Consider the following 25,913-nt stretch of genomic DNA (forward strand, 5'->3'; position numbering starts at 1 on the left):
GCGGCAGGAAAGTCAAGGGCAGAGTCGCCCCCACACTGCAGGCACTGGGGGGCTCCCTGGGAACCTCAGGATCTGAGCTGAACTTGCTCAGAGGGCTGCTCCTCACCATGACCTTGGCCAGGCCCAGCCCGCCCCGCAGGAGAGCCTCGGCCCTCAGCGAGGTGACTTGCTTTTTCCCCTCGGTGGCCGCCCTGCTCAGTGGGCAAGAGGAAGCCAGAGGCAGAGAAGAAGTTGTAAGTGACTTCCTGTGGGGCTGCAAGAGTGGAGGTTCTCACACGACCTGGGTTTCTAAGGAGGAAGAGCAGTCGGGGCACCGAGCACGCAGACCAGGTTTGCAAACAGGCAGGAAGTTTTCCTGGAGCACAAGCCGTCAAAACAGAATTCTTTCGCTGGGTACTGTTTTCCTCCCTGCCCCTGCCACCCGGGCTCAAACAGGTCTGCTGTTGTTTTCATAACCTGGGAGAGGAAACCGAGCCCCTTTCAGCAGAGACCTCGGGCAGCAAACCAAACCACTCAACAGATCCTCCTGCTGGTTGCCCGTTCCCGAGTGGAGGGCAGGGCCACCATGGCAAGTTCGGGTAGAGACTCGCTTCACGCTCCCACGTGCTCCTGCTTGCCAGCCCCAGCCAGCTCCTTGCACCAGCATCCCGGGCTCTGGCCTGGGCCATGTGGCTGGGGGAAGCAGCAGTGGTCTCCTGTCCTGGATGTGTGTGGTGAGTCAGGAGCCACGAGCATTGCCTGGGTGCGCGGTGTGACCCAGTCACTTTTCATAAACAACCAAATTTAATCTAACCTCCAGCGCAACCTTCTGAGATACTACTGGCATCCTCACTTGCACATGAGGAAGCAGGCTCAGAGAGGTCCAGGAACTTGCCTGAAGTGACACAGATAGCAAGGGGCCAGGCCAAGATTGGAACACAAGTCTGTCTGAATCCAGCACTCTTTCCACTCCTCTCCCGAGCCTTCCCGAAACCTTGCTGGAGCAGAAATCTCCCTGCAAAGTTCAGGGTCTACAGCGGGGACTGCCAGCCTAGACTGGAACACCAGTGACTGAGAGCCAATCCACGGGCGGGGCCTGACCACACATCCCATCCATCCGTGCTGCCCAGACCAGAAGAAGGACTCAGGGCGAGAGCGGAGGCCATCCAGGGCTTCTCAGGCAAGCACTCACCTTCCTGCAGCTTCACGCTCTGGAGGTAGAGAGGGTTCCTTAGGACGTTGCAGCGGCCCGGCTCATCCTCCTTGGTGAAGAGCAGCAGGTCTGAGTAGGCAAACAGCGTCACCTGCACGGGGAGAGAGCAAACAGAGCCAGCTGCCTGCAGTCCTGGAGGCCAAAGCCACAGGCTCCCCCGGAGGGCCAGGGAGCAAGTTGCCATCATCTCGTGTCTCTGTCATCTTGGGCAGAACCAGGAGCAGACGCTCAGCGTGCCTGCTCCTCATTGTGGGAAAAACTAACAGAATAAAAATCAGCCTTCATCCTCAACCTCCAGGCCTGATGACCTCTGCCTGCCTGTCAACATAGCAAATGGATGGGGGAAAGTGGAAACAGTGACAGATTTTCTTGGGCTCCAAAATTACCTCGGATGGTGACTGCCACCATGAAATTCAAAAACACTTGCTCCTGGGAAGGAAAGCTATGACAAACTTAGACTGCATATTAAAAAGCAGAGACACTGCTTTACTGACAAAGGTCTGCCTAGCCAAAGCTGTGGTTTTTCTATTGGTCATGTACGGATGTAAGAGTTGGACCATAAAGAAGGCTGAGCACCGAAGAATTGATGCTCTTGAGCTGTGGTGCTGGAGAAGACTCTTGAGAGTCCCTTGGACAGCAAGGAGATCAAACCAGTCAATCCTAAAGGAAATCAACTCTGAATATTCATTGGGAGAACTGGTGTTGAAGCTGAGGCTCCAATACCTTGGCCACCTGATGCAAAGAGCCAACTCATTGGAAAAGACCCTGATGCTGGGAAAGATTGAGGGCAGGAGGAGAAGAGGGCAAAAAAGGATGAGATGGTTGCATGGCATCACTGACTCAATGGACATGAGTTTGGGTAAACTCCAGGAGATAGGGAAGGACAGGGGAGCCTGGCATGCTGCGGTCCGTAGGGTCGCAAAGGTTCAGATATGACTGAGTAACTGAAAAACAACAAGCCTCTCAACAGCCAGACACCCCACAGGCCCACCTTCCTGACCAAATGCCTCTGCAATCTCCAGACCCAGGCCCTCGGCTTGGAGCCACCTTGAGCTGCAAGAGATACCACATTCACATGCATCCTCCTCTAAGTGTCTGGCTGAAAGAGCAGTAGACTTGGAGTCAGAACTCGAGGCTCCTGTCCCACTAAGTAGCCATGAAAACTTGGTGAAGTCCCCAAATCCCTTCAGCCTCAGTTTTTTCATCTGAGAAAAACATGCAAACAGGGGGAAAGTCCCTGCTGGGCTCCCTACAGGCTTCTTTCATAAGCTCTATGTAGACTATGAATTGAAGCATCATGCCACATGCATGTTCTTACCAAGTTCCTTGCAGATAATTTCAACTGCATCCATGCACAATCACTTCAAGAAAAAGTCAGTTACTTACACTCCAATACAGACACGCACAGAACTTTTATCTCTTTGATGCATTAGCTGCTCCAAAAATAAAGGGGAAAGATATTTTTAGACATTATAGGTAAACCACCAGGCATGCTCCACATATTTTTATGCTAGAAAAAAAAATCCACTTGATCCCCTAATGCCAGTAAAGATTACACTGAGCTTTGTTTTGCAAATCCTGCAGTGGCCTTTAGTCAAAAGCAATAAAAAATCCTATTTTAGGTTCTCTGAAGAAAACAAAATATTATTATGTGGACTTCCCTTTGAGGTATCAAAATCTGACATTTCACATCGTCTGGAGTAGGAAGAGTCTGCCAGAGAGTTGGCATGCACTATGGAAGGGCCACAGTGAGTGTGCGCTGGCTTGCTGCTCAAGTTTAGATGGTCAACGTGCTGCCATTTAGCTGTCAGACTGTTAGAGATGACCTAACAACTCCACCTCTAAGACTCTAGCCTATAGAAATTCTTACAAGGACATATAAATGTGAACATGTAGGGATGCTCTCAGTAGCATTTTTGTAATGAAAAAATAAAAGAACATAAATGCCCATTAAGAGAAGATGAATAAACTAAATGATGCTACCTTCATATGGTAGAATTTTATGCAACTATTAAAAGAATAAAATAGAGCTCTGTGGGCAGAAATGGAAATCTGTCTGTCATAAATCAGAATACTGCAATGTGCAAAAATGCCTAGCACATAATCCAAATTTGTAAAGCAGAACTGTAAATCTGTCTATATTTTGGAAAATATTTATTTATTTGGCTGGGCTGGGTCTTAGTTGTGACATGCGGGACCTCCATTGCATCATTTGGGCTCAGTAGTTGTGGCCCATGGGCTTAGCTGCTCAGCAGCACGTGGGATCTTAGTTCCCCTGACCACAGAGGGAACCCATGTCGCCTACATTGGAAGGTGGATTCTTAACCACTGACCGCCAGGGAAGCCCCATAAATCCATCTGAATTTCTACATACTTTCATGTCTAAGATACTCATCACAGACTTCACTGTGGGGAGGAGGATTTTACTTTATACATTTGTCTGATTTGCATTATTTGGCAATGAGAACCTGTAACTTTTATAATTTAAAAACATGTGCTTTTCTTAGGATGATTTGGCACACAGAGGTTTGACAGAATCTGGGCCACAGAGACAATAGAGGGCACCCTGGAGTAGGAGGCTCCCCGGGGCTCTGTCTTCTCCTACGGAGCCCAAACATGAGGACTCCCGAGCGCTGGGCTGGAAGCGACCCTGGTGGGGACCCTCTCCAACTCCCTTCCCATCACAGCCCTGACCCAACCCGGCCCACAGAAGTCTCCGTTTATTGAGCACTTACTTTCTGCTCGGTGGATCCTCACTTGTAAATATCATTGCCCTCATGGATAGAGGAGGACCCTGTATCTCCGAGAAGTTAAGTGACCTGTCAGAGGCCACACAGGCAGGGACGGACCAGTGCCCAGGTCTGGCTGACCCCAGAGCTCTCACAGTGTGGGGAGGCAGCAACATGCCTACAGCTGCCCCATCCCTGAATGTGAAAGAATCCGAGCTGGGACCCAGAGAGAGGTGATAGAGACAAGACCATGAAGTTAAGGGAGGGCACGAACATGGGCCAGAGTTCAGAAGGATTTTAGGCGTTGGTTCCTGAGAAGAAAACGTCAGCATCCAAGCAGCGGAAAAGAAAAAGGCTCTGCACTAGGCGCCCACAAGGCAAACCCTCAGACTCCCCTGACCGACTCAGTGGAAATCTGGAAGCAGCCTCCAGACCCACAGGGAAGCTGGCAGGGGAGGGGTCAGAGGAGACAGTCTGTGAGGAGCCTAAAAAGTAAAAAAAAAAAAAAAAAAAAAAACACCAGCCCCAGCCCACGAGAGCCAGCTGGAGGGCACTTGGGAAGAGCCGCTAGCAAGGTGAGAAAAGACCCAGGCCGAGGCTCTGGCCCAGATTCCCAGAGCGGAGAATGTGGTCTAGACAGGAAGTGATTAAGGCCTGAATGAAGAATTTCCCCAAAAGTCGGGTCAGGGAAAGGACAGAACTGGCGCACAGTGGGAGGCAGGGCAGAGAGGCCAGCGTGCCCGGGGAGGGCAGGTGGGCCCCTCTTCCACCTCACCGCATCCCACGAGAAGTCCCGGCAGCCCAGAGCAGTGACGTTCCATCTCCACAGCCCAGGGACCGGCTTGCCTCCCGTAACAGGCCGTGGGGGCTGCCAGATGGCTCCCCACGCTTGCTCCAAGGACACTTCTGTTTTCCCAAAGGGTCAAGAGTTGAGGGCTTGTTTGGTTAGGAAATCCTTGCAACTTAAAGGATCACTAATCCCACGTGGTCCTAACCAAGCTTCTTCCCAGCAATCTTACCTAAGGGTAGGTTGGCAGAAAAGATCTTGGTGCCTGAGTTAATGGTAAACTCAATGAGTCAGCGTGTCAAGTTAGGGTGTGTCCCTGAGCCCCACGGAGCTCCTGGAACCTCGAACACAGGACCTGGCTCCATTGCAGATGCTCGATAACCAGTATTTGAATGTAGAAATGAGGCTGTGCCCAAACGCTGGTTTGGTCTCAGGGCACACTAATCAAGTCTGTGACTTCTGGGAGCAGGTGTGACGAGGGCAGTTCAGGGTGTGGGTTTGGATCAGCTCGTGAAGCATGCCCAGAGAAAAGAGGGGACAAAGAACCAAAGGGGAACATTCCAGGAGGTAAGATTTCTGTCGAGCACCAGGGAGAACTTGAGACAAATTAGCGCTCTCTAGTAAGAAAACCACTGTCCAGAGGGACTGCCTCTGCAGACTCAAGAACAGGCTGGAAGACAATCAGCTGGAAAGTTCCAGGGAAGCAGTTAGAACGGACGACTCCTGAGGACCCAGCCTTCGCTGTGATTCTCCAAACTTATCCAAACTCCTCTTGAATCACTTTATGTTTTTGACCCAAATAGCATGACAGGCTACCAAGATATTTGCTTCCTATCAATATTTCAAGAAAAAGAAATGTATTATTTTCACTTGTCTTCAAATTTCTTCTTTCAATCTTCAGAAGGGATCTCTTAGTTCTAAGGCTCCAAAGACCCACTGGATGAAGAACTTTTGGATAGACTGTTAACTATCATCAGACTCTGGCTTCAGTTTCTGTTTGTTAATTTGTTTTTAAACAAACACACCAGAGGCAGCATGGGATCCTGGAAAGCACTGCTGAGCCAGAGAGATCCCAAGTGCTAATTGTGGCTATATCTTTTGGGAGCCTTGAGACTTTTGCATGCATGCTAAGTCACTTCAATCGTGTCCAACACTTAACGACCCCATGGACTGTAGCCCACCAGGCTCTTCTGTTCATGGGATTCTCCAGGCAAGAATACTGGAGTGGGTTGCTATGCCCTCCTCCAGGGGATCTTCCCAATCCAGGGACCGAATCCACATCTCTATGTCTCCTGCATTGGCAGGCAGGTTCTTTACACCTAGTGCCACCCTGGGAAGCCCATTGGGTGCTGGTTAATCTCACTGGAACCTTGGTCTCATCTACTAATTGGGGTCAAATGTTCCTCTCTTCAGGAAGCTGCAAGAATTAATCAGGACCAGGATTTCCCTGGTGGTCCAGTGTCTAAGACTCCATGCTCCCAATGTAAGGGGCCCAGGGTTTGATCCCTGCTCAGGGAACTAGATCCCTGTTCAGGGAACAAGCCGCAACTAAAGACCCTGAATGCCACAGTGAAGACCCAGCACAGTCAGATTAACAATTAAATGTTTCAGAAAAAAAAAAAAGAGATGCCTGGGATTAAGTATGGAAAGTGAAAGTGAAGGTGTTCAGTTGTGTCTGACTCTTCGCAACCCCATGGACTGTAGTCTACCAGGCTCATCTGTCAGTGGGATTTTCCAGGCAAGAATACTGGAGTGGGTTGCCATCTCCTCTCCAAGGGATCTTCCCAACCCAGGGATTGAAACCCGGTCTCCCACATTGTAGGCAGACACTTTACCATCTGAGCCGCCAGGGACCCAGTATGGAAAATGCGTACACAATAAGGCAATACAAGAAGTATTTAATGTTTGTAGGCTTAATGGTGAGTGAGGGAGGGAACAAAACAGCACATTTGGACATACAGGTGTACTCCAGGGTGGCTGCCATTTCTAACTGTCTTCTTCTGAGTCTTGTGAATTTGTAGCCACACCTCTCTTTCTGACCTTCGGCTACCTGACTAAGTTCCACTACACACTTACTCACCAAGAACAGCTCCAAAGGACTTCCTGTTCTCAGAACTGAAATCCCCCTCAACAGATGAAGTTTTACTCCCATGGAGGCAATTCAGAAGTTATGCCAAGGTTCTTAAGAAAGTTCCGGAAGAGGAGGTCCAGAAATGTGGTAAGCGACACCAGTGTGGTGGAAATAAGCCCGCGGTCTCTCCAGGGAAACCCCCCCGAAAGAGACAATGCTCACTTGGAAAATATGAGTTCTGATCTGCTTGCCGAACAAAGAAAATGACAGCTGCCTGCTTTCGCTGCAGCTACACAAAATGTCCCAGAATGCTGAGGCCAAAACGCCCTTCGAGATCAGCCAACCTCAGACCCTGCCATGGCCGCCTCAGACACACACACACACACCCACTATTCAGATGGGAAGACTGAGGAAGAAGGAGGAAGTCAGAAGTGAGCCAGCCGCAAAACAGAGCTGGCTATAATCCTCCTGCCTCCAAGTTTCCTGATCTTTCCACCACCCAAAGCTGCCTCTCAACTCAGCCAAACCACACTGCCAGCTCTGAATCAGGGCCTGACTGGCAACAAGCCCCCATTCTCTCTTCAAGGCTCTCAGGAAACCAGTCAGATCCCTGGGTTCCAACCTCTGTTCCCAAGTAGACTTAAACTCACGAAGACTGAGCCGGAACCTGGCCAACTCTGGGGACTGTGGAGGGGAGTGAAATCCCCCCAGTAAGAGATACGCCGGGGCCAGCTCCCAGGAAGAGCGGCGTGGCCTCCACACCCAGGCCTCTGATGGCCAAGCTAGAGCCATAGAGAGATCATAGGCTTATCCCTCCAAAGAGGATTTGTGGTGTGGGTTAATACACACCCAGAGAATCCGGGTAAGGACAGATGCTCTTCTAAAAATTCTCTTTGGCTAACAGCTTTAATCTTCTCACCCATAAAGTCATTCATCACAGCTGGGCTGACCTGCCATCTCTTCTGCTCCTTAGAGGAAGTTGGGGTAAACAGTGGAATGTCATTAGGGGTTGGGAAAACCTTCTCACCGCCAAAGATGGACTATATAGCTTTGAGAGGTGGTGAATTCCCCGTCCCTGGATGTATCTAAGGAAACGCGGGGTAGCCATTTGGTAGAGGAGAGGACGAAGATTTTTCAGGTCTTTCCTACCCTGACTGTACCATTCTGCGACCATCAAGAAGAGGGGAAATGGAGGGGCCTGGAAGACGGCTGGTGAGCCCCCCGGAACCCTGGCCGGGGGAAGGCGCATGTCTTACCTCGGCAGCCTTGTTTCGCCCCTCGTATAGCAGCAGCTCCTCCGACAGCAGGAGGGTCCGGGCGGGGTTACAGAGATCTAAAGGCTGTAAACAAAGGCAACCGTTCAAAGAGGCCTGGTGGAGAAGGTGGGTGGGGGCGGGGGGCGGGGGTGGGGAGGCAGCCTGCCAAAGCCAGCCGCAGAAGACTGCCAGCCCTGCCCCCACACCCCAAGAGCCCACACGCCCCCTCATACACGGACAGAAACAGAAAGACAGAGGCGCTCATCCTGGGCGGAACTGCTGCTGCGACCTTCCCCACCAGCCTTCACACACTTGCCGCAGGAAGTCGGACCACATGGCCGGGCCTGCCCCAGCTCCCTGACTGCACTGAGCTCCCGGGCCTCCCAGCCCCCACACTCCCTCCTGGGTCCTATTCATGCTGTCAGGCCCCGGCTCTCAGGACGCCTCTGGCAGCATCCTGAGAGCCTCAGGCCAGGTCTGGTCACTTGAGTGCCTCTGAAGGCCAAGTCAATCCCTGCTCCACATTCATTAACACACTTAAATTCACGGACTCCTTCTCTGTTGTCAGTTCCCAGGGACCAAGTCTCACCCAAACCTCTCACCCCACTCCATGACCCTGCCCCATACCCACTGCGGGGCCCCACCTCCCTCTCTTATTGGTAAAGAACCCGCCTGCCAATACAGCAAACATAAGAGACGCAGCTTCGATCCTTGGATTGGGCAGATTCCCTGGAGGAGGGCATGGCACCCCACTCCACTATTCTTGCCTGGAAAATCCCATGGACAGAGGAGCCTGGTGGGCTACCGTCCATAGAGTCACAGAGTCAGACAGGACTAAAGCAACTTAGCATGCACAGGAAAGCACATATAGGCGGTAAAACTAAAGAAAAGCAAGGAAATGATTATCATAAAGTCAGACTAGTGGGTACATCTCTGGGCAAGGAGGGTATTACAATCAGGAAGAGAGACACACAGCCTCTGGAGTGGTGGCAATGGTCTAGGCCTTTTTCTTAGTGGATATCTACTTTATAATTACTCATTAAACCCTCCATTTAAGTGTCATGCCATTTTTGGCTTATATATTTTACAACTCAAAAGTTTTTTTGACTTCTTAAAACTAATTTTAATTTTTTTGGTAAAAATTTTAAAATTAAAAATAGGCCCTGTGGATTCCAAGACCTTTGTGGTTACATCCCAAGAAAGAGGAGAGAGATGGAAAGAACGGCAAAGGGCAGACCCTGCTTACGGAGCCGTCTGGAGAGAATCATGTCGCCTGCCAGAGCTGCAGGCATCCTAAAAAGTATGAATTCAAAGATTCACTGGCCAGTGACAGGCCCAGAGGATGCCAGGGAGAGCAGAGAAGGCAGGCATGGTCAGAAATGAAGCTCTTGGGGCTATGCCTCCTCTAGGCTGCTGATGAGAAGATAAACTGAGTCTTTCTGCGCAGCAATTTGTCAACATATGTATAAAGAGCTTTTAAGATGTTTATGACCAATGACCCAGTCATTTCACTTCTAGGAATCTCTCCCAAGGAAAATAATCTGAGAAGCAATTCATGCATGAGGATTTTCATCACAGTTATTTACAATAACAAAAGAGCAGACATAACATAAGTGTCTGAATAGAAGAGAGGGCTGGTTAAATAAATATGAAACATCCATGTAATAGTGTCCAACCACTATGAAACACAGACCCAAAGAATATTTAACAATGTAGGAAATGTTCATGCTGCAATTCTTGTTTAAAAAAAGGCAACAGAATAGAAAATGTACAATACAGTCTATTTGGGGTTTTTAATATGACAAGCACGGGAGAGATATCTAAATGCTCACATGGGTTATATATCTGGGTGATAGAATAAATAAAGGTTTGGAAGTGGGAGAGGAAGAGAAGGAAAACAAGAAAAAAATAGGAGAAGGGAAATCTAAATAGTCTCAGGCCGCCAGCTAGTACGGGCCAGACGTGTTTGCTAAGACCAAGGAGACCAGACAAGAGGCCAGACCTCGAGGCTCGCTCGCTCAGTCGTCTCCAAACAACAAAGCGCTGCAGGAGCCAGGAACAGAAGCCTCGGCACACAGGCCCTGCGAGATACAACAGGCAACTGCAGCGTGCCTGCAGTGTCCCCAGAGACAGGGGAGCGGGAGGGGGACCCCCTTGAAGTCGCGCCTCCCTGCCCCCACTCTCCTGTCCCTCCTCCTGGAAGCCTCTGCTCCCTCAGTATCACCCCCAGCATCCCGAGCCCCCAAGCTCTTTGGCTTTCTCCCAGTCCTGGAACGAGACACCATCTCTGCGTCCCAGAGCGAAGGGCCCTCTCTCTCTTTCTCACCTCCCCCAGAGGGAGCCCTGGGGGTCGGCCGTCAGCTCACCTGGACAAAGACGGGGAACACCAGGACCTTGGGGGCCAGGGTGACGTAGGTGCCATAGCTTGAGTGCGGGGTGTGTGGCCTCATGACGGGGCAGTTCTGGTAGTTCCCGTGGCCCTTCATGGTCTGCACCGTCTTCATCAGCCGACACTTCTTCCCCAGGCCCGTGTAAGACTTCCCTTTACTGGGACTCCCTGATTCTGTGTGACAGAGATGGGGGTGCACTGTGAGGCATCGCCTCTGTAGAAACGGGGTGCACGGTCTCAGTCCATCAGCTGCCATTTCCAACGGCATCTACCGTGAGCCTGGCCCTGAGCAAGGTGCTGAGAAGATGGGGAGACCTCGGAAGGCAGTCTCTCTCACACTGCAGGAGGGATACTGACATGCAAACCTGCACCTCCAGGGCGAGGACAGGGCAGGGAACTGCCAGCTATGATAAAGGTGGCCCAGGACCCAAATCAGGCCTATTGGTTTGGCCTCGTACTTTTAAAAATCAGAAAGTTTCTCAGATTTGAAAACTCAGAAGATCTGGCCTCACCAGGCCCACAGGCTACATCAGTCCATCAATCAGCTGCAGCGCACCGGGTGGCAGAGCATGTGTGCTCCGGCTGGCCCGCATCCCCACCCTGGGCACATCCAGCACCGCTGGCCTATTTCACTGCCTCCCGGGTCCCTCAAACAAAGAGAGTGGAGGGCCTGTCTCCGCAGTGATAGCAGAGACACTGGACTTTTCTAGGACGTGTGGGGCTGGCCCTCAACTAGCCAAGGGAGCTGGAGCAGCCTGGCTGACCAAGTCAGTCTGGGATAAGGGGTGGCGCGGCTGCTCCAGTTACCGGGGAAGCCCACCAGCTCTGAGCCAGAGAAGGAAAGAAAGAAAAGAAGGGGCTCCCCTGGTGGCTCAGAGAGTAAAGAATCTGCCTGCAATGCAGGAGACCTGGGTTTGATCCCCGAGTGGGGAAGATCCCCTGGAGATGGAAATGGCTACCCACTCCAGTATTCTTGCCTGGGGAATTTCATGGACAGAGGAGCCTGGCGGGCTACTAGTCCATGGGGTCACAAAGAGTCAGACACGACCGAGGCAGAGGGCTGCACCCAAATCCCACTTCTCTGCTCCCTGCTTGGTAACCACCAGCAACTCACTTCCCCACTCAGACTCTTGGTTTCCTCACTGCAGTTATGGTATCAAGCTCATGGGGTGGCCATGAGGACTAAATGAGATGCTCCAAGTGAAGCCCCCAGAACAATGCCTGGGACCTGGAAAGGGAGCCATAAAAGCGAGCTGCTAACTCATTGTGGTTCTTGTTGTGATTCCTCCACTTGGAAAAGGAAGTTGATCAGGTGCTCCAGGGATACTGGGAATCCTCGGCTTCATCACAGACAGGAAGTACTCCCTGGCTTGGCCATCAGAAATTATTCTCATCAGAAAAGAAAGAAGAGAGGAGAAATGAGAGAAAGCGAATGAACCGACCCCAGGAAGACAGCAGAGGGCTGCAGGGAGTCCCCCTATAAGGGGACACGGCAGGACACGTGCCCTCCACTAGACAAGGAGTGGCACACAGGTCTTTATTGTGTCTCATCCAATGGGCAGAGGTGCACAACACAGAGTATCTAAAAAGTCAGGAATTCTTGGACATAAGCAAGTAGGAGACAAACTCCAGGGTATTCAAGCTCCACACACATCTGAACCCCTTCCAAGAATCCCTGCTGCCAGGCAGGCAACTAACCAGCCCTTCCTGATCTGCTTGCCCAGCCCACAAGGTCTCCTTCCACCACCCCCAATCCTGGCAACCAGGGAGTGAGCAGGTGACCTGACCCCAGCTATATCTCGGGGAAGCTCCCCACCGACGCACAGCCCAGGGCCTCAGAGGAAAAACCAGCTAGGAAGGTTTCACACTTGCTTCCTCCGCCCACCCCATGCCCCTTCTCACAGAGACAGGTGAGAAAAACAAGTCACCCGCCCCCCTACATACACACACACATACAAGTGACCACCCATTGCAGCAGTATCTTGGGGCAGCGCTCAAACTATAATAACCTAAACCACTTCCTGCCTCTTCAAGGAGTCACTTAGAGGAGAAACAGCATGAGCCCAGGATGGAGGTGGGGGCCAGATGCACCGCCAGACACTTTCGCAGCTCCTCATCTGCTCTGACCCCAGACGTCAACCCCCGAGGGCTCTGTGCTGGCAGCCTCTGCTGAAAGAACCCATCTCGGCCCTCAAGCTCTGCACTGGGTTTGAGTTGGACCAGACACCTGAGCTAGAGCACTGGCCCCCTCAGAGACTGACTGTGCATTCTGAACAGGCTCCATCGCCTTCTTAGCCAGAGTGTTCCCCACTGCAAAGTAGAGATAATGCAGACTGCTACCTTGCCTGAGCCAGGGCAGGTGGGGGCTCCCACAGGAGACCTGATGGGCAAGGGTTTGGTGAATGGTACCAGATTCTGAGGGCATGAAGATTATAAACCCAAGTCAATGAATAATCTACTCATCAAGTCTGGCATTAAGACGAGGATGCTGGACCACAAACCGTAGCATGAATGGGGATCCCAGGGTCAATCTGGAACTGTCTAATCTGACACAACCAAGCCTAGACCAGATAAGGTGAAACCACACAGGACTGACAAGGCAAAATAGACCCAACTTAGAAGGGTTGGGTTTGCTAATGCCAAAATCTGGGTCCTGTGTGCCCCGGTCTGACCTTTAAAGGCATCCACTTCTTTCTTTCCCGAGCCCAGCTGCACAGGGCATCGTAGAATCTTCACCTTGGGCCTAGAAAGTAATGAGTAAGCCACTCGATACATACCCCTGCCTTCGGGAGGGAAGCAGTCCCACTTTATAGACAAGGCAACTGAGGCCTGGAATGACTAGAGGACTTGCCCAAGGTCATCTGGACAGTAACAGGTACAAAGTGGGATCACCCCAACCTATGTGGTATGTCTTCATGTCCCCTGTCCACACACCCTGGATAATGTGTAGCAAGTGGGCTTGATTCTTCAAAACTGACTTTTGAAGTATCTATTTTAAAGAAACAGTCCCAGTTGTAACCTGACTACCTAAGCTCTGTGAAAGCAAACTCCTTAACTTCCCCCCTGATACCACTTACACCCTGTGGTCCAAACCCCGATCCACCCCTTCAACACCTGTTTCACTGACCAAGCAGAGTAATTACTCAGCTTCTGAGGAGAGCCCCAGCAGCCATCCCACCCCAACAGCAGAGAATCTGAGGCTGGGCCACCTTCACAGGGCAGGGGACAATGCCGGGGCATCAGCGGGTTGGGAGAAAACGCCAATGACAAGTGGGCAAGCACCTCAGGCCCCAGAAGGGCACCAGACCCCGTTCAACTCAGGTCGGCTCAACCCACTCTCCTGAGAGCAGGCCAGAGGGCCAGGCAGCCCGGCCAGAGGAGGGGACAGAAGCCTGCACGCTGGTGACAGCCTTTGCCTCTGGAGACCCCTAAGTGCATTTAAGGGAAGGTCTGTGCCCTGAATTCCACCCCTTCCTCTGAACCCAAGGACCAGGAGCCAGGAACGCAGGATCCCTGGTAAAGAGAAAAAAAACGTCCTTGAATCACCAAATAATTATTCTCATGAAGAATAAATGAAGTCAGGTCAAGTTCTTAATATAATGCATTCAGAAGTTACCACTGTTATTAACAGCATCATCATTTCCTCACTTGTCCCTCTCCCACGGCCTGCATGACGGTGCCTGTCTTGGTTTGCTGAGTACTGTGCTGTCAGAGGGGAACCGAAACCTGGATAGAGGTTGGGGGGACACCAGGAGGCATCTCTCGAGGAGGATCCACACCTGCCCACCTCCGGGGACACACCTGTCCAGCTCCCTCAGCGGCAACCGAAGTCACTCCCCTCAGCCGGTCACTCAATTAAAATTCTGTTGCATACCTGCTGTCTGTCAGGCCCTGGGACCAGCATCAGACACATGGAGAGGAGCAGGCCTAGGCCCTGCCCTTAATGGGGTCACCGTTTAGCAGTGACGTCTCCTCTTTAACCTAATGCACCGACTAAAAGCTTTCTTTAAAACTCAGTGTTGAAACATTATCAGACTTCTCTCCGGAAGGAACACGGATTCACTTCCAAACAATCAAGCCCAGATACCCAAATGCCCCACCTGGAGAGAATGAAGATGGCTTCCATTCTCAACCCTGAGCCTGGTGGCAGCCCTTTCCCCGCCAAAAGACACCTGCTCTCAGCAAGCATCTTCATGCTACTGACAGAGGGGACTGGGAGGGAGCAGGTCAGCAAGTGGCTGGGAAAAAGCCATTCTCAAGGCAGGAGGTCAAAGGACATTCTATGGGCTCTGAAGCAAGGGCTCAAGGAAATCAGGGTCAGTACCATGGACCACCAGGTAAGGCTGGTCTCAGCCTTCCAGATCCCATCTGGCCTTCAGCCAGTGCAGAAAGGACCTAAAAGAATGCTCAGCCCACTCCAGCATCAACTCTTGACACTTCAGGCCTCCTGGGAGAAGGTGCTGGCTTTGAGACCAGCTTCTCTCCCTGGTCCTTAAAAAACTAAGGCCAGGATTTTCCGGACAAGAGAGAAAAATCCATTCAAACAGCAGACATTTGTGCACTTCAAAGACAACTGTCTTCTGTGTCGCATCACTCAGTAAACAGGCTGCTACTCAAAACCATTATCTCCCTCATCCCTCCTGACAACCCTCTAAAGTGGGAATTATCAGCCCTGTTTTATAGATAAAGAAACCGAGGTTCAGTGAGGGGTCATGAGTTGTTTAAACTCACACAACTCCAATTTGAGACCTCCCAGCTCTGAATTCCATGCCTCTTTCCTGGGTCAGCCTGACCACGGCCCAAACAGCACCTTACACTTAGTAACACTGGTTGAGGGGCTTCCCTGGTGGCTCCCATGGTAAAGAATCTGCCTGCAATGCAGGAGATGCAGGAGACACAGGTTCAACCCCTGGGTCAGGAAGATCCCCTGGAGGAGGGCATGGCAACCCACTCCAGTAATCTTGCCTGCAGAATCCCATGGACGGAGGAGCCTGGTGAGCTGCAGCCCATAGGGTGGCAAAGAGTCGGACACGACTGAAGAGGCTGAGCACACGCACGTACAACGCTGGCTGAAGCTCAGCTGAACACCTGAGCTCTGAACACCATCTCCTAGACTGCTCTGCAAAGATGCCCTCGCCTCCTTCTCAGCTCAGGATCCGAGGAAGAAAGATATTGGCTCAGTGAGGAAGGAGAGGTCCCAAGAGGAGACAGTCTGTGTCAGTCTGCGGTTGGGGCAGGGGGTTCCTGACACTGTTGGGAAGGCCTCCCAGCCAGAGGAGGAGGCAGGGCCTGGCCTCTCAGCTAACCTCGCCATCTCTCTGGGGCTTGGAGGGCAGACTCACCTTCGGGGATGGTGTCCTCCTGGTACACAGGCCGCAGGAGCTGCAATGGAAAGACAGAGAACCCCTCAGCCCAGCCACGGAGCAGACAACTAAGCAGGCAGCTCAGCCCTGGCCTCGGGATAGGACAGCAGCCCCTCCGGGCATAAGGGCAAAACTGTCATCTGGCTAAGGAGCCAAGAGGAGGCTTGTAAGGAATACAGGCTTTGGAATCCTCCAGAATGTTTGAGTGTCGTGAGGCTTTAGCTGTCATCGAGTTTAACCGCTGGGCTGGATCCCCAACGTCTTGATGGCAACTTGTTCCAAAGCATGTGCTGTGGAACACTGGCCTTAGGGATGCTAACAACTCTGCCACAAAGCGGGACACCATCAGGGGTGTTTGGGAACCACTCGGGCAAACAAGGGTGAACCACCTTCTTCACTGCAGATGCCCTCAGAGCCTCAAACAGGTGAATACACACTGGCCATCTGCTCCAAGAGAAAGACAGCAGGAGGTATTTCTCAAGCTTTTTTGACCTCAGGACACATTTTCCCCAGAATATCTCAGGGAACCAGTGTCTTGGAATACACACACACCATCATCCCACCGCACCATCTTGAAGTTCCTTCGACAGGCGCTCACCACCCACCATGTGGCCTATTCTGCTATGGAAAAGCGCCGTCTGGCAGAAGGCACTTCCTTCTTTCGAGGTGAAACCTTCCACCCCATGATGTCCCCTGGTCCTGGATCTGTGCCCTGAGATCACAAAGACCCACCTGCTCTCTCTGCCCAGGACAGCCTGACAGGACAGCCCTATGGACGGCTTACCCCGCGTCCCTGCTCCCTACGCTGAGCCCCTGGGAGGCTCCTCCCAACACAGCTGAGTCCTTGCCTCTTCCTGGCTTCACCACTCAGGGAGCCCGGCCCTTCACCTTCCCGGAACCGGCTGTCCATACCTGGCTCCCGGGGTTCAGCGGGGCCAGGATGATGTAGTTGGGGTCGGTGGGGGCCGTGGCGCGGGACAGCGCAGGCAGGGTGTGCTGGCTCCCGCGCTTGGTCAGCTCCGTGTAGCGCTCCCAGCCACCGAGCAGCAGCCCGTCTGTGCTGTCACATACCAGGTGACAGCTATGGCGGTGCTCCGGCCGGGCCTGGGCCCCGTGCGTGCAGTTCTTCTCCCGCTTATTGGGGGGCGACAGGAGGTCAAGGGTCGACTTGCAGGAGGCCCGTCGCAGGACCCCTCCATCTGGCCCGGGCTTGACCTGGGGGACCATGCGCCATACAAGCAGGATGATCTCGCTGGGGCAGCTCCTGGAAGTGGCAGGGAGCAGGGATCACAAAGAGACGTTGAGTCTGCTGCTGCTGCTGCTAAGTCGCTTCAGTCGTGTCCGACTCTGTGCGACCCCATAGACGGCAGCCCACCAGGCTGCTCTGTCCCTGGGATTCTCCAGGCAAGAACACTGGAGTGGGTTGCCATTTCCTTCTCCAATGCATGCATGCATGCTAAGTCGCTTCAGTCGTGACCGACTGTGCGACCCTATGGACAGGAGCCCACCAGGCTCCTCTGCCCACGGGATTCTCCAGGCAAAAATACTGGAGTGGGCTGCCATTTCCTTCTCCGGAAGTTGAGTCTGGGGGAGACCAAAGTCAGGCAGGGTAGGGTCCTGCGGGGGCAGAAAGGAAGAGAAGGGAAGTGGGCAGGGGAAGCCTCCAGTGCTAGAACAGGAAAGGATGCAGAGGTCAGCTAAAGCGGAGACAGCAAAGGGGTCCCTGAGGTCAATTTGAGTTGACTGGCAGGGGCCGGGAAGGGCACTGGTAATAAAGAAAGAAGACCAGATTCAACTAGTGATGTTCCTCCTGAACACAAAGTACAAGCAAGCAAGCCACCTGTGTAAACCCCTTACCTAGTCATTCTAGAAGCAAACCAAAAATGGGGCTGTAACTCAGAGGGTCAAAATTGAGAGGTCCTATACATTTTAAGTCTTCCCTGGTGGCTAGACGGTAAAGACTCTGCCTGCGATGCAGGAGACCTGAGTTCAATCCCTGGGTGGGGAAGACCCCTGGAGAAGGAAATGGCAACCCATTCCAGTATTCTTTCCTGGAGAATCCCATGGACTGGTGGGCTACAGTCCATGGGGTCCCACAGAGTCAAACACGACTGAGCTGCTAACACTATGTACCAGGATACATTTTAAAGAATAACTGTTTAATTATACAACTAAAAAAAACATTTGCAACATCTACACAGCCTAGAAAACAGAGGGCTTAGCTCTGAGGTAGCAGAACTAATGAGCTCAAGCAGAAAGCGACCCCTTGGAGCCATGCCATGAACCACAGGGTGTGTCTGAGAGCTTCTTCCCCACTGTTTGCTCTGGGATTCAGATTCACTTGGAGCCTAAACCTTCCAGTTTCAGGCTAAGTAACTGATTTCCGGAGGAGCAAAGCAAATGGCTCGCAGCTTGTGAAGGAGGGACAGGCCAGGCATGTGCCCAGGGCTGGGGAGGGGAGGGGAGGTGCAAGGCAGCCCCAGGCCCCAGACCGCCCGCCGCCCCCGGTCACCGGATCTCGTGGGCCAGCTCCACGCATTTCCAGTGCTCCACGGGCCTCTCGTTCAGCCGAAGCACCGTGTCCAGCTGCTGCAGCCCTGCCCGCTCCGCTGGGCCCCCTGCAGGGACAAAGAAAACTCCTGGAGCCCACGATCCCCTCAGAGGGCCTGGGGTCCTTGGCCTCCACGGTGACCTTGGACAAGGACCGCTCCCCTGTTTCTTCATCTGTGAACGAGGGCCTGACCTCAGGGGTGCTCAGGAAGGATCTTGAAGGGAGGCTCCCCTTTGCCTTCATTTCCTCCCTGCCTGCAGACCCAGTACTGGCTGACCTCTCTGCTGCCCACCTCCCCGCCAGGCCCCCTCCCTCCCCGGGATCTCCCACCCTTCGAGAACCCTTCCGTGCTGCCAGGCTCAAGGCAAGGGGGACACCCAGATCGCCACGTCCCAGCTTCTCCTCTTAGGATGCGCACTCTGTGACTAGGAGAAGTCTTTTCTTTGTGAAAAGTAGAGAGGGAATGACTATTTTAAAGGCTCATCAGGCTGGACTAGGATAAAATACTGATTCCAAATCAAGTTCATAAATGACTCTCATTTTCCCATGCAGCCATTACTGAAAATATAGGTTTAGTTCCTGTTTGAAATGATTGGGAAACAAAATATAAAAGCCTATCTTCACTTTGATTAAAAACAAAACAAAACAAAAAAGAGTAGGTGTATTTTCATAGACCTCACTTTCATCTGTGGCCATTTAAAAATATTATTCTTTTCATTTTGAAAGGCCAGGACACTTCAATCCAGGTTGGGGCTCCCCTTTCAGCTCCAACATCTTGTTTGCTAAGCCCAGGGCCGCCATCACCCAAGATGCTCACTCACCGGAATCCACAGCCTGGACTCGGACCGGAGAGTCACAGCAGATGGTGAAGCCAAAGCCGTCCTTCCCCCGTGGGATGGTGATCTAGGACACAGCCCTGCCCAGTTAATCCCAGAAGCCGGGAGGCTGCCGCCTCTGCTCCAAGGTCGGGAAGCCCACGGGCCCCACCCCAGAGCCACCTTCCTCTCCAAGGTTTCTGGAGCCAAGAAGGAGGCTGGCCGGCCCCTCGCTGCCCCTATCTCGGCCCAAGCGTCTTGAGCACTGGGTTGTGGGCCAAGTAGGAGCTAAGGGCCAGGTCTGGGACCAACAGAGCCCTGGAAGGGCGCATCTCACCATCTCCAACCCTGGCAGACATGTGACCTAGCCCTTTACCTGAGGGCCTGCCGCACTGCCTGGCTCCACCTCGCCTGTGCCCCACTGCTTGCTCGGTCCTTTTCTCCTTCCCCCAGCGGCTCATGGTGCATCAGCCCAGGGCTGGCCCTGCGCCGAGGGCCCAGAGACAAGGCTGACCTGCCGGCTGACCTCCCAGAACACAGGGGCGGGAAGACAGGGATGCACACACTCACTCTCAGGCCAGGGGGCGGGGGCCACATCCTGGGAGGGTCTCAGGGCCATCAACCATCAGGGCTTCCAGGTATCCAGTGAGGGCTCCCAGGTGAGGGGCAAGTGAGGGCACAGTCCCGGCTGATCCTGAGCTAGCCGGTGACCTCCCTGTGGCCTGCGTGCGTGGCAGGTCCACAGCCCCTCCTTTCAGGAGTTCCCTGAGAGGGCCCTGCCATCGCATGCTCCTCTCAAAAGCAACAGGCAATTCCTGGGCTTATAAAGATCTCTCCAAAGCAAAGCAGGACATGATAAGCCTTAGAGCAAAAGGTGAGGAGGGTGCTAGGAAGACTCCTCTGTGCTTTGACTTTAGAAGACAGGCTTGGTGCACGGCAGGAGCCAGCCAGCGTTCCATTCATGAGGATGGCACGGTAGTGTCCCACCAGCAGTGGGCCACTGGTTTAGTTCAGGGTGGCCTTGCTGCATGCCCTCTCTTGCACACCCCAGTTAGGCTTTGGGGGGAGTGCAGAAGGCCCAGCCCCCGCTCATTCCAAGAGCAATTCCTGGCTGCTCAGAGCAGGGCTCTGAGAGCCACAGACTAAGGCAGCTGAAGTCAGAAAAGGGGTCTGGCTCCCTGGATGTGGGGTGGGCCCTGGTGCAGCATTGGTAAAGGGCACCCCCACCCCGACCCCAGGCAGGCTGAGGAGGAAGCCAGCTCAGCAGCCCTGGAGGAGCTCAAGGGTCACGGCCTTGTGAGGAGACTTCTAGCTCCTTCCTTTAGGGGCTGCCTCTTCCAGGTTGGGCGCCTGGCATTCACCTGCCAGTTGACCCAAAGGCCAGGCACGGGAAAGGGGAGGGCCAGGGAGCCTGGGGTGGCCAAGGCACTTGGATGCTGTCAGGAGGCCCCTGAGGCTCTGCTTCCCACCAGCCCTGGGCCTGGATTCAAAGTGAGTTTGTAAAACAGGAAATCTGACAGACAAGGGGAAGGGGGGGCGGGCAGGAAAATACCCCGTTCCCATAAGAATTCTGGGAAAACACACAGCTAAGGCAGGAAGAGAAAAAAATGGAAAGAAAGAAAGAAAAACAAACTCTGGAGTGAGTGCGGAAAGCCCAGGCTGAAGCCAAGGGACGATGACAGGAGACCAGTCCACTCCAGGTGACCAGCGGGGACTTTAGGGGCCTCAGGGTGACCCTCAACCCAGGCCCAAGCTGGGATGCCAGCACTTTCCCCATCTCCCCAGCGAGGGCCATAGCCTCTCCTGCCACGGGCACGGCTCTGGAAAATAGGTCCCAGCACCCAGTGCTGACAGTCTGGAGACAGGCCTCTAGGGCTGGACCTGGAGAGCAGGAGGGTGCTCTAACAAAGCAGCCTGCTCCCCACATCCAGGCTGGACTGTGGGCAGGAGACCCTTCTGCCTTTCTCGGCACCAGCCTGAGCAGAGCCAGTCCAGATAACAGTCCAGGCCAGCTGGGAGAGAGCAAGAAGAGAGCGTGTGTGCTCGATGCGAAGGGCGGGATCACGAGAAGGAAGCAGGATCATGCTCTGTCCGCCGTGCCCACCAACCTCGCTGACAGTCTCCGGAGAATGTGATCATCACTGCAGCCCTGATGCAGGGCTAGTTTTAATGTGCCCATTTAATAGAGAAGAAGACCAAGGTCTAAAGCAAATGAAGCTCTCGGGGTCAGGAGGCAAGGGGAGCAGCCCTGCCCTAGCTCTGGGATCTCAGCGACTCCTAGCAGAGGCCATCCTTCCGGGGTGGGTCTTGCTGTTTCCTGTCCAGAGCAGGAACTGCTGCTGCTCCCAGATCTCTCCCATGCCAGCACCTCCTGCCTGGTTTCAGACCCTCTATCATGCCTAGATTTCAACCCCAATCCCTAAATGCCACATTTATTGAACACCCTGCACCAGGCACTTCACACACATTCCATTTACTCTCACGGGCATCCTCACATCATCACCCTATTCCACTGACGGGAAGACTGAGGATCAGGGAGGTAAACATCGTGCACAAGAGCCAGAGCTCAAAAGGGGCCTAACTGGATGGCAGCCTGGGTCTGGCACAAAGCTAGTGCCCTCAACCTTGCACCACACTCTCACAGAGGATCCATTTGGAACTTCAGTCTCGGAGCCCTGGGCACAGACCGGGGGCATTCATGCCTGACCCTATTCTGACTGCCAGCAAGCCCCGGTCCTCAGACCTGTGGTCCCACATGACCGAGGACTTCTCAACCTCCCATCCAGCACCCCCTCTGCCTCACCACCCTGCCACCCAGTTGCCAGTGTCCCCAGGGCTGTTCCGCAGGCTCTGGAGGGTGGGAGGGCCCTGAGAGCTGAGGACTGCAGAGAGAACACACATGTCCCACATGAGGTGCAGAAGGCCCCCTCTGAGCATCTCCCCAGACCTAAGCCTGCCTGTTTGAGAGAGTTCATGACCCAGATTCCAGTCTGTTTATTAAAACACAGAGGGACATGGTTTACTAAAGAATCATCCCAGAGTCCTATCAGCTTGGATATTCCCAAAATCTGGACATCCCATGCCTTCACCCTGCCTACATCATGCCTTTTTTATAAGGAAAAATGTCCCTCACGTTTCCAGAAGAGTCCTGGCGGCTGGGGGATCATCCTTCCCACGCTGCCCCACCTTAACAGTGGAGCCTCAGAGGCAAACCCTCATAGTGAAGCTGAGCTCCAGAGCCAGAGGACTCTGGGCCCACCTCAAGGCATCACAGCTACCGGGGAGGAGAAACGTGTGTGCATACAGACACACAGACACAGCCTATCTCACACACAAGTGCACACCAACACAGGCTAAAACACAATCGCATATACACGACACAAGACAGGCGCTGCCGTCCCATCAAAAGTAGGAAAAGTTAGCCAAAATCAAAACCCAAAAAACACAAATCCGGTTGCTCAGCCACCTAGCCACTTTCAATCTTGGGCTGGAGATGCTGTTTGTAATGCACACTCCCCCCAAATAAAAATGACAGAAAATCAACTAGACAGACTCAGCTCAGACACTACCCTGCCAGTGGCTAGGAGGGCACAGAGCTGGCCTCGGCTCTGTGGAGGGCTCTAGGGAGGGGCGGCAGGTACAGGCTACCTGGGGTCCAGTTCCTGCCTCTGTCCTCCCCCCAGGTCACAATGAACCTGTGAGGGGCAGGAGGAGGGAAGGCAGGCCCTGCGGGGAGAGAAGCCCTTCTTGGTGAGCCCCCACCCCTGAGCCCTAAAGACACCCCCCCCCAGGGGCCAAGCACCCACCTGACGGTAGCGGCGCTCCGAACACACCTTGCAGAGCCCATTGAAGCGGTTCATGACTGCGGGTCCTGCCTCGGCTGCCGCCCCATGAAAACCCGGCTCTCCCCACGGCAGTGGGAGCCCGCACTGCGCCCCGTCAGCCTGGCATGACCGCCCTGGGAAGCCCGCCCCGCAGAAGAATGGCAGGAAATCACCTCTCACCTCCCCAAGCCCTGTCTGTGCTGTGTGCCTCTGCACGATAAGCCCGAAGGCTTCCTGAAACCTCCGAATGACAAGGAAGAGGGAGAGTTTTATATTAAAATTCCTGTCAACTAGTTAGTATTCCCCCGGCCCTGGCGGGGATAGGGCGCCTTTGTTCTGGCTGCATTCTCCGCCATGGGCCACTTTGTGATTCCAGTGTTCTCACAAACACCCCTGGCTGGAGGAGAACCCAGGCAGAAAACAGCCCACTCTAACAACGCCACCTTCCCCTGCAAATCCCAAGGTCCTCAGTAGCAAACACAGGTAACTAACTCAGCCTAAGGACTTAAGGATGCTTGGGACAGGGTGGGGTGGGGTGGGGGTTGCACCCACAGACTTTCCATGTCAAGACAGGAAATACAAAACATTTGGAGTCTGCCTGCCACCCAGAAGGCACTTAAAAGTCAGTTTTCCCATCCATGGACACGGGCTGCTTTAAGGATCTGATGTGAAAGTGTTAGTCGCTCCGTCGTGTCCGACTCTTCAGCGACCCCATAGACTATAGCCCGCCAGGTTCCTCTGTCCATAGGATTTCCCAGGCAAGAACACTGGACTGGGTTGCCATTTGATGACAGACCATAAAGTCAAGTCAGGAAGGGATTTCCAGTCACTAGATAATCCAGCCCCTTCCCTTTACTGGTGAAGAAGTGGGGGCCTGGAGCCACTGAGATGACAAGCAGGGCGGGATGGAGCTGGGATCAGAGCCCCAGTCTCGATCTCTGACTTGTAGAGCAGAGCCTGGGGAGCAGAGCCCCTTCCACCCACCTGAGGAACACCACCCCGCCACTCACGTCCTTGATGCCAGAGAGGGTCCCTCAGTCCAGCCCAGCTTTGGTTGCTGTGACAGTGGACAGGTCACCCTGGTTTCCCAGCCTCCATCACCCCATGCACACCTCTCAGGGTTCTCCCTGTGCCCTCACCAAGCCTCTGACAATCACCCCCACCTTGCTGGGTCCTACAGACATTTCCGAGGGTACAAGCCCAGGAAAATCAAACACACCTCGCAATAACGCGTCTGTGTGCAAAGTCCAGCCCGAAGCAGGACTCTCCCAGGCCACCCAGAAACCTGCTTATGCAATTCCCATGAATCCCCAGGCAGGTTCCCAGGTCCCCCTCCTCTCCGTGCTCAGCATGAACAGAGAAGGGCCTTTCAGCTCCCCCACTGAAGCTAGAGGAAAGCTTTGAAACCCGGCACGGAGCCACAGAAAACAGAGACCTGGCAAGTTACTCTAATACTGTGCTATCCTATATGGCAGCAATTAGACACAAGTGCAGTTGAAATTAAAATTAATTCAAATTAAATAAAATTTAAAATTCAGGTCTTTGTTCATACTAGCCACATTTCAAATACTCAGTAGCCATAGGTAGCTAGTGGCTGCCGTACTGAACACCACAGCTCTAGACTGTACACTCCATGAGGACAGGGACCTCTGAACTGTGGACAGCTATAGGTCAGCACCTGGCACAAGGCCTGGCCCATGTAGATGTTCAATAAATATCTAATGAATGAGGCACTTTCCTGGTGGTCCAGTGGCTAAGACTCTGCGGCCCCAAAGTAGGGGGAGCCAGGTTCAATCCCCTGTCAGGGAACTAGATTCCACACGTGGCAACTCAAGAGCCCACATGCTACAACTAAGACCCAGCACAGCCAAATAAATAAATATTAAAAAAAAAAAATGAATGAATGAATGAATGAGTGAATGATTTGAGTAAATGAAAGGGGAAATGTCTTAGAGATAATAATACACCTAAATGTCATATGTGCTCACAGAAAACACTCACTGCCCTGTTTTCCCAACTAGGCCACTTGCAGGAGGCAGCCATACCTGAAGCTGTAATTCAGTACCTCTGCTACTTGCTGGCGTGTGGCTTATGGAGAGTGACCTAACATCTCTGAACCTTACACATCCCACTCATCTAGGGGACTGGTAGTTAACAACCACCTCAGAGGCAGCACAGGGTCACGTTAGGGAACAACAGCGGGCCTGCTCACGCGCTGGGAGCTTGTTTCTCCCTGTCTGAGTTGTTAGGGAAAACCAGAGATCACCTCCCATGGCTGGCAGAGATGGATTTGGATAAATATCCCAGAATCCCCATGGGAAGGCTCCTCTCCAGATTCGAAGTCCTAAAGAAGTGAGAACCCATCTCACGGTCCCGTGACAGCCGCTCCATGGCACCGTGGTGGGGGTGGGGAGGCCGAACCTGAAGGGGAGCTGGGTCATAACACCGGGGGGCGGGGGAGCAAGGGTCTGAGGGGACCTCGGGAAGGAGGACTCGACTTCAAGAGACAGGAAGTCAGTACGACCCAGATGCCTCCATCTCCAGGGACCGGGACCTGGCTCTCTCCCTATTGCTGCATCAAGCGTGAGTAACCCAAGGAAAGCACAGAAATAACCTCTTAAAAATGCACAACTTGCTGGGTCTCCAAGCACCAAGTGACTCGGAGTTTCACGCACCAAACGCTGCCGGGAACAGACCCGCTGTTCAGGGGTCTCCTGGGCCAAGGGACTGACCAGAAGCAGGTTAGAACCCAGAGCAGTGCTCAGGGCCCATCAGTCCTGCCCGGGCTTAGGTCCACCTACCTTGAGTTTCTCCCCGTTCTCAGCATCCTCACCTCCTGGCATGCTCAACAACGGTTCTGGAAGGTGACACAGCAGAGTCAGAAAGTCTCTATTGGCATCTAAGTGCCTGTCCCACAGACCACCCAGAGGCCCAGG

The 25,913-nt window shown here is 53.3% G+C and overlaps 1 protein-coding gene across 7 annotated transcripts in view; it reads right to left on the reverse strand.

The window, feature by feature from the left end:
* Nucleotides 1-25,913, reverse strand: part of RGS3 (regulator of G protein signaling 3) — a 150,012-nt gene that overhangs the window by 74,051 nt on the left and 50,048 nt on the right. For 5 of the 7 annotated variants that reach the window (XR_011484924.1, XM_020906641.2, XM_020906642.2 and 2 more), the window contains 8 exons: nucleotides 25,779-25,834; nucleotides 19,160-19,241; nucleotides 18,300-18,405; nucleotides 16,700-17,051; nucleotides 15,767-15,806; nucleotides 10,402-10,598; nucleotides 8,036-8,119; nucleotides 1,172-1,283 (listed from right to left, as the gene is read on the reverse strand). Coding sequence is in view for 6 of the 7 variants with exons in the window: in XM_020906641.2 (XP_020762300.2) it covers nucleotides 1,172-1,283; nucleotides 8,036-8,119; nucleotides 10,402-10,598; nucleotides 15,767-15,806; nucleotides 16,700-17,051; nucleotides 18,300-18,405; nucleotides 19,160-19,241; nucleotides 25,779-25,834 (1,029 nt within the window). In the remaining variant the exon portion in view is untranslated. Of the gene's footprint in view, nucleotides 1-1,171; nucleotides 1,284-8,035; nucleotides 8,120-10,401; nucleotides 10,599-15,766; nucleotides 15,807-16,699; nucleotides 17,052-18,299; nucleotides 18,406-19,159; nucleotides 19,242-22,959; nucleotides 23,394-25,778; nucleotides 25,835-25,913 lie in introns of those variants that run through there. The other 2 variants (XM_020906644.2, XM_020906655.2) reach the window with 2 other exon arrangements.

Source organism: Odocoileus virginianus, chromosome 31 (assembly GCF_023699985.2).
Source record: "Odocoileus virginianus isolate 20LAN1187 ecotype Illinois chromosome 31, Ovbor_1.2, whole genome shotgun sequence".
Taxonomy (NCBI): Eukaryota; Metazoa; Chordata; class Mammalia; order Artiodactyla; family Cervidae; genus Odocoileus; species Odocoileus virginianus.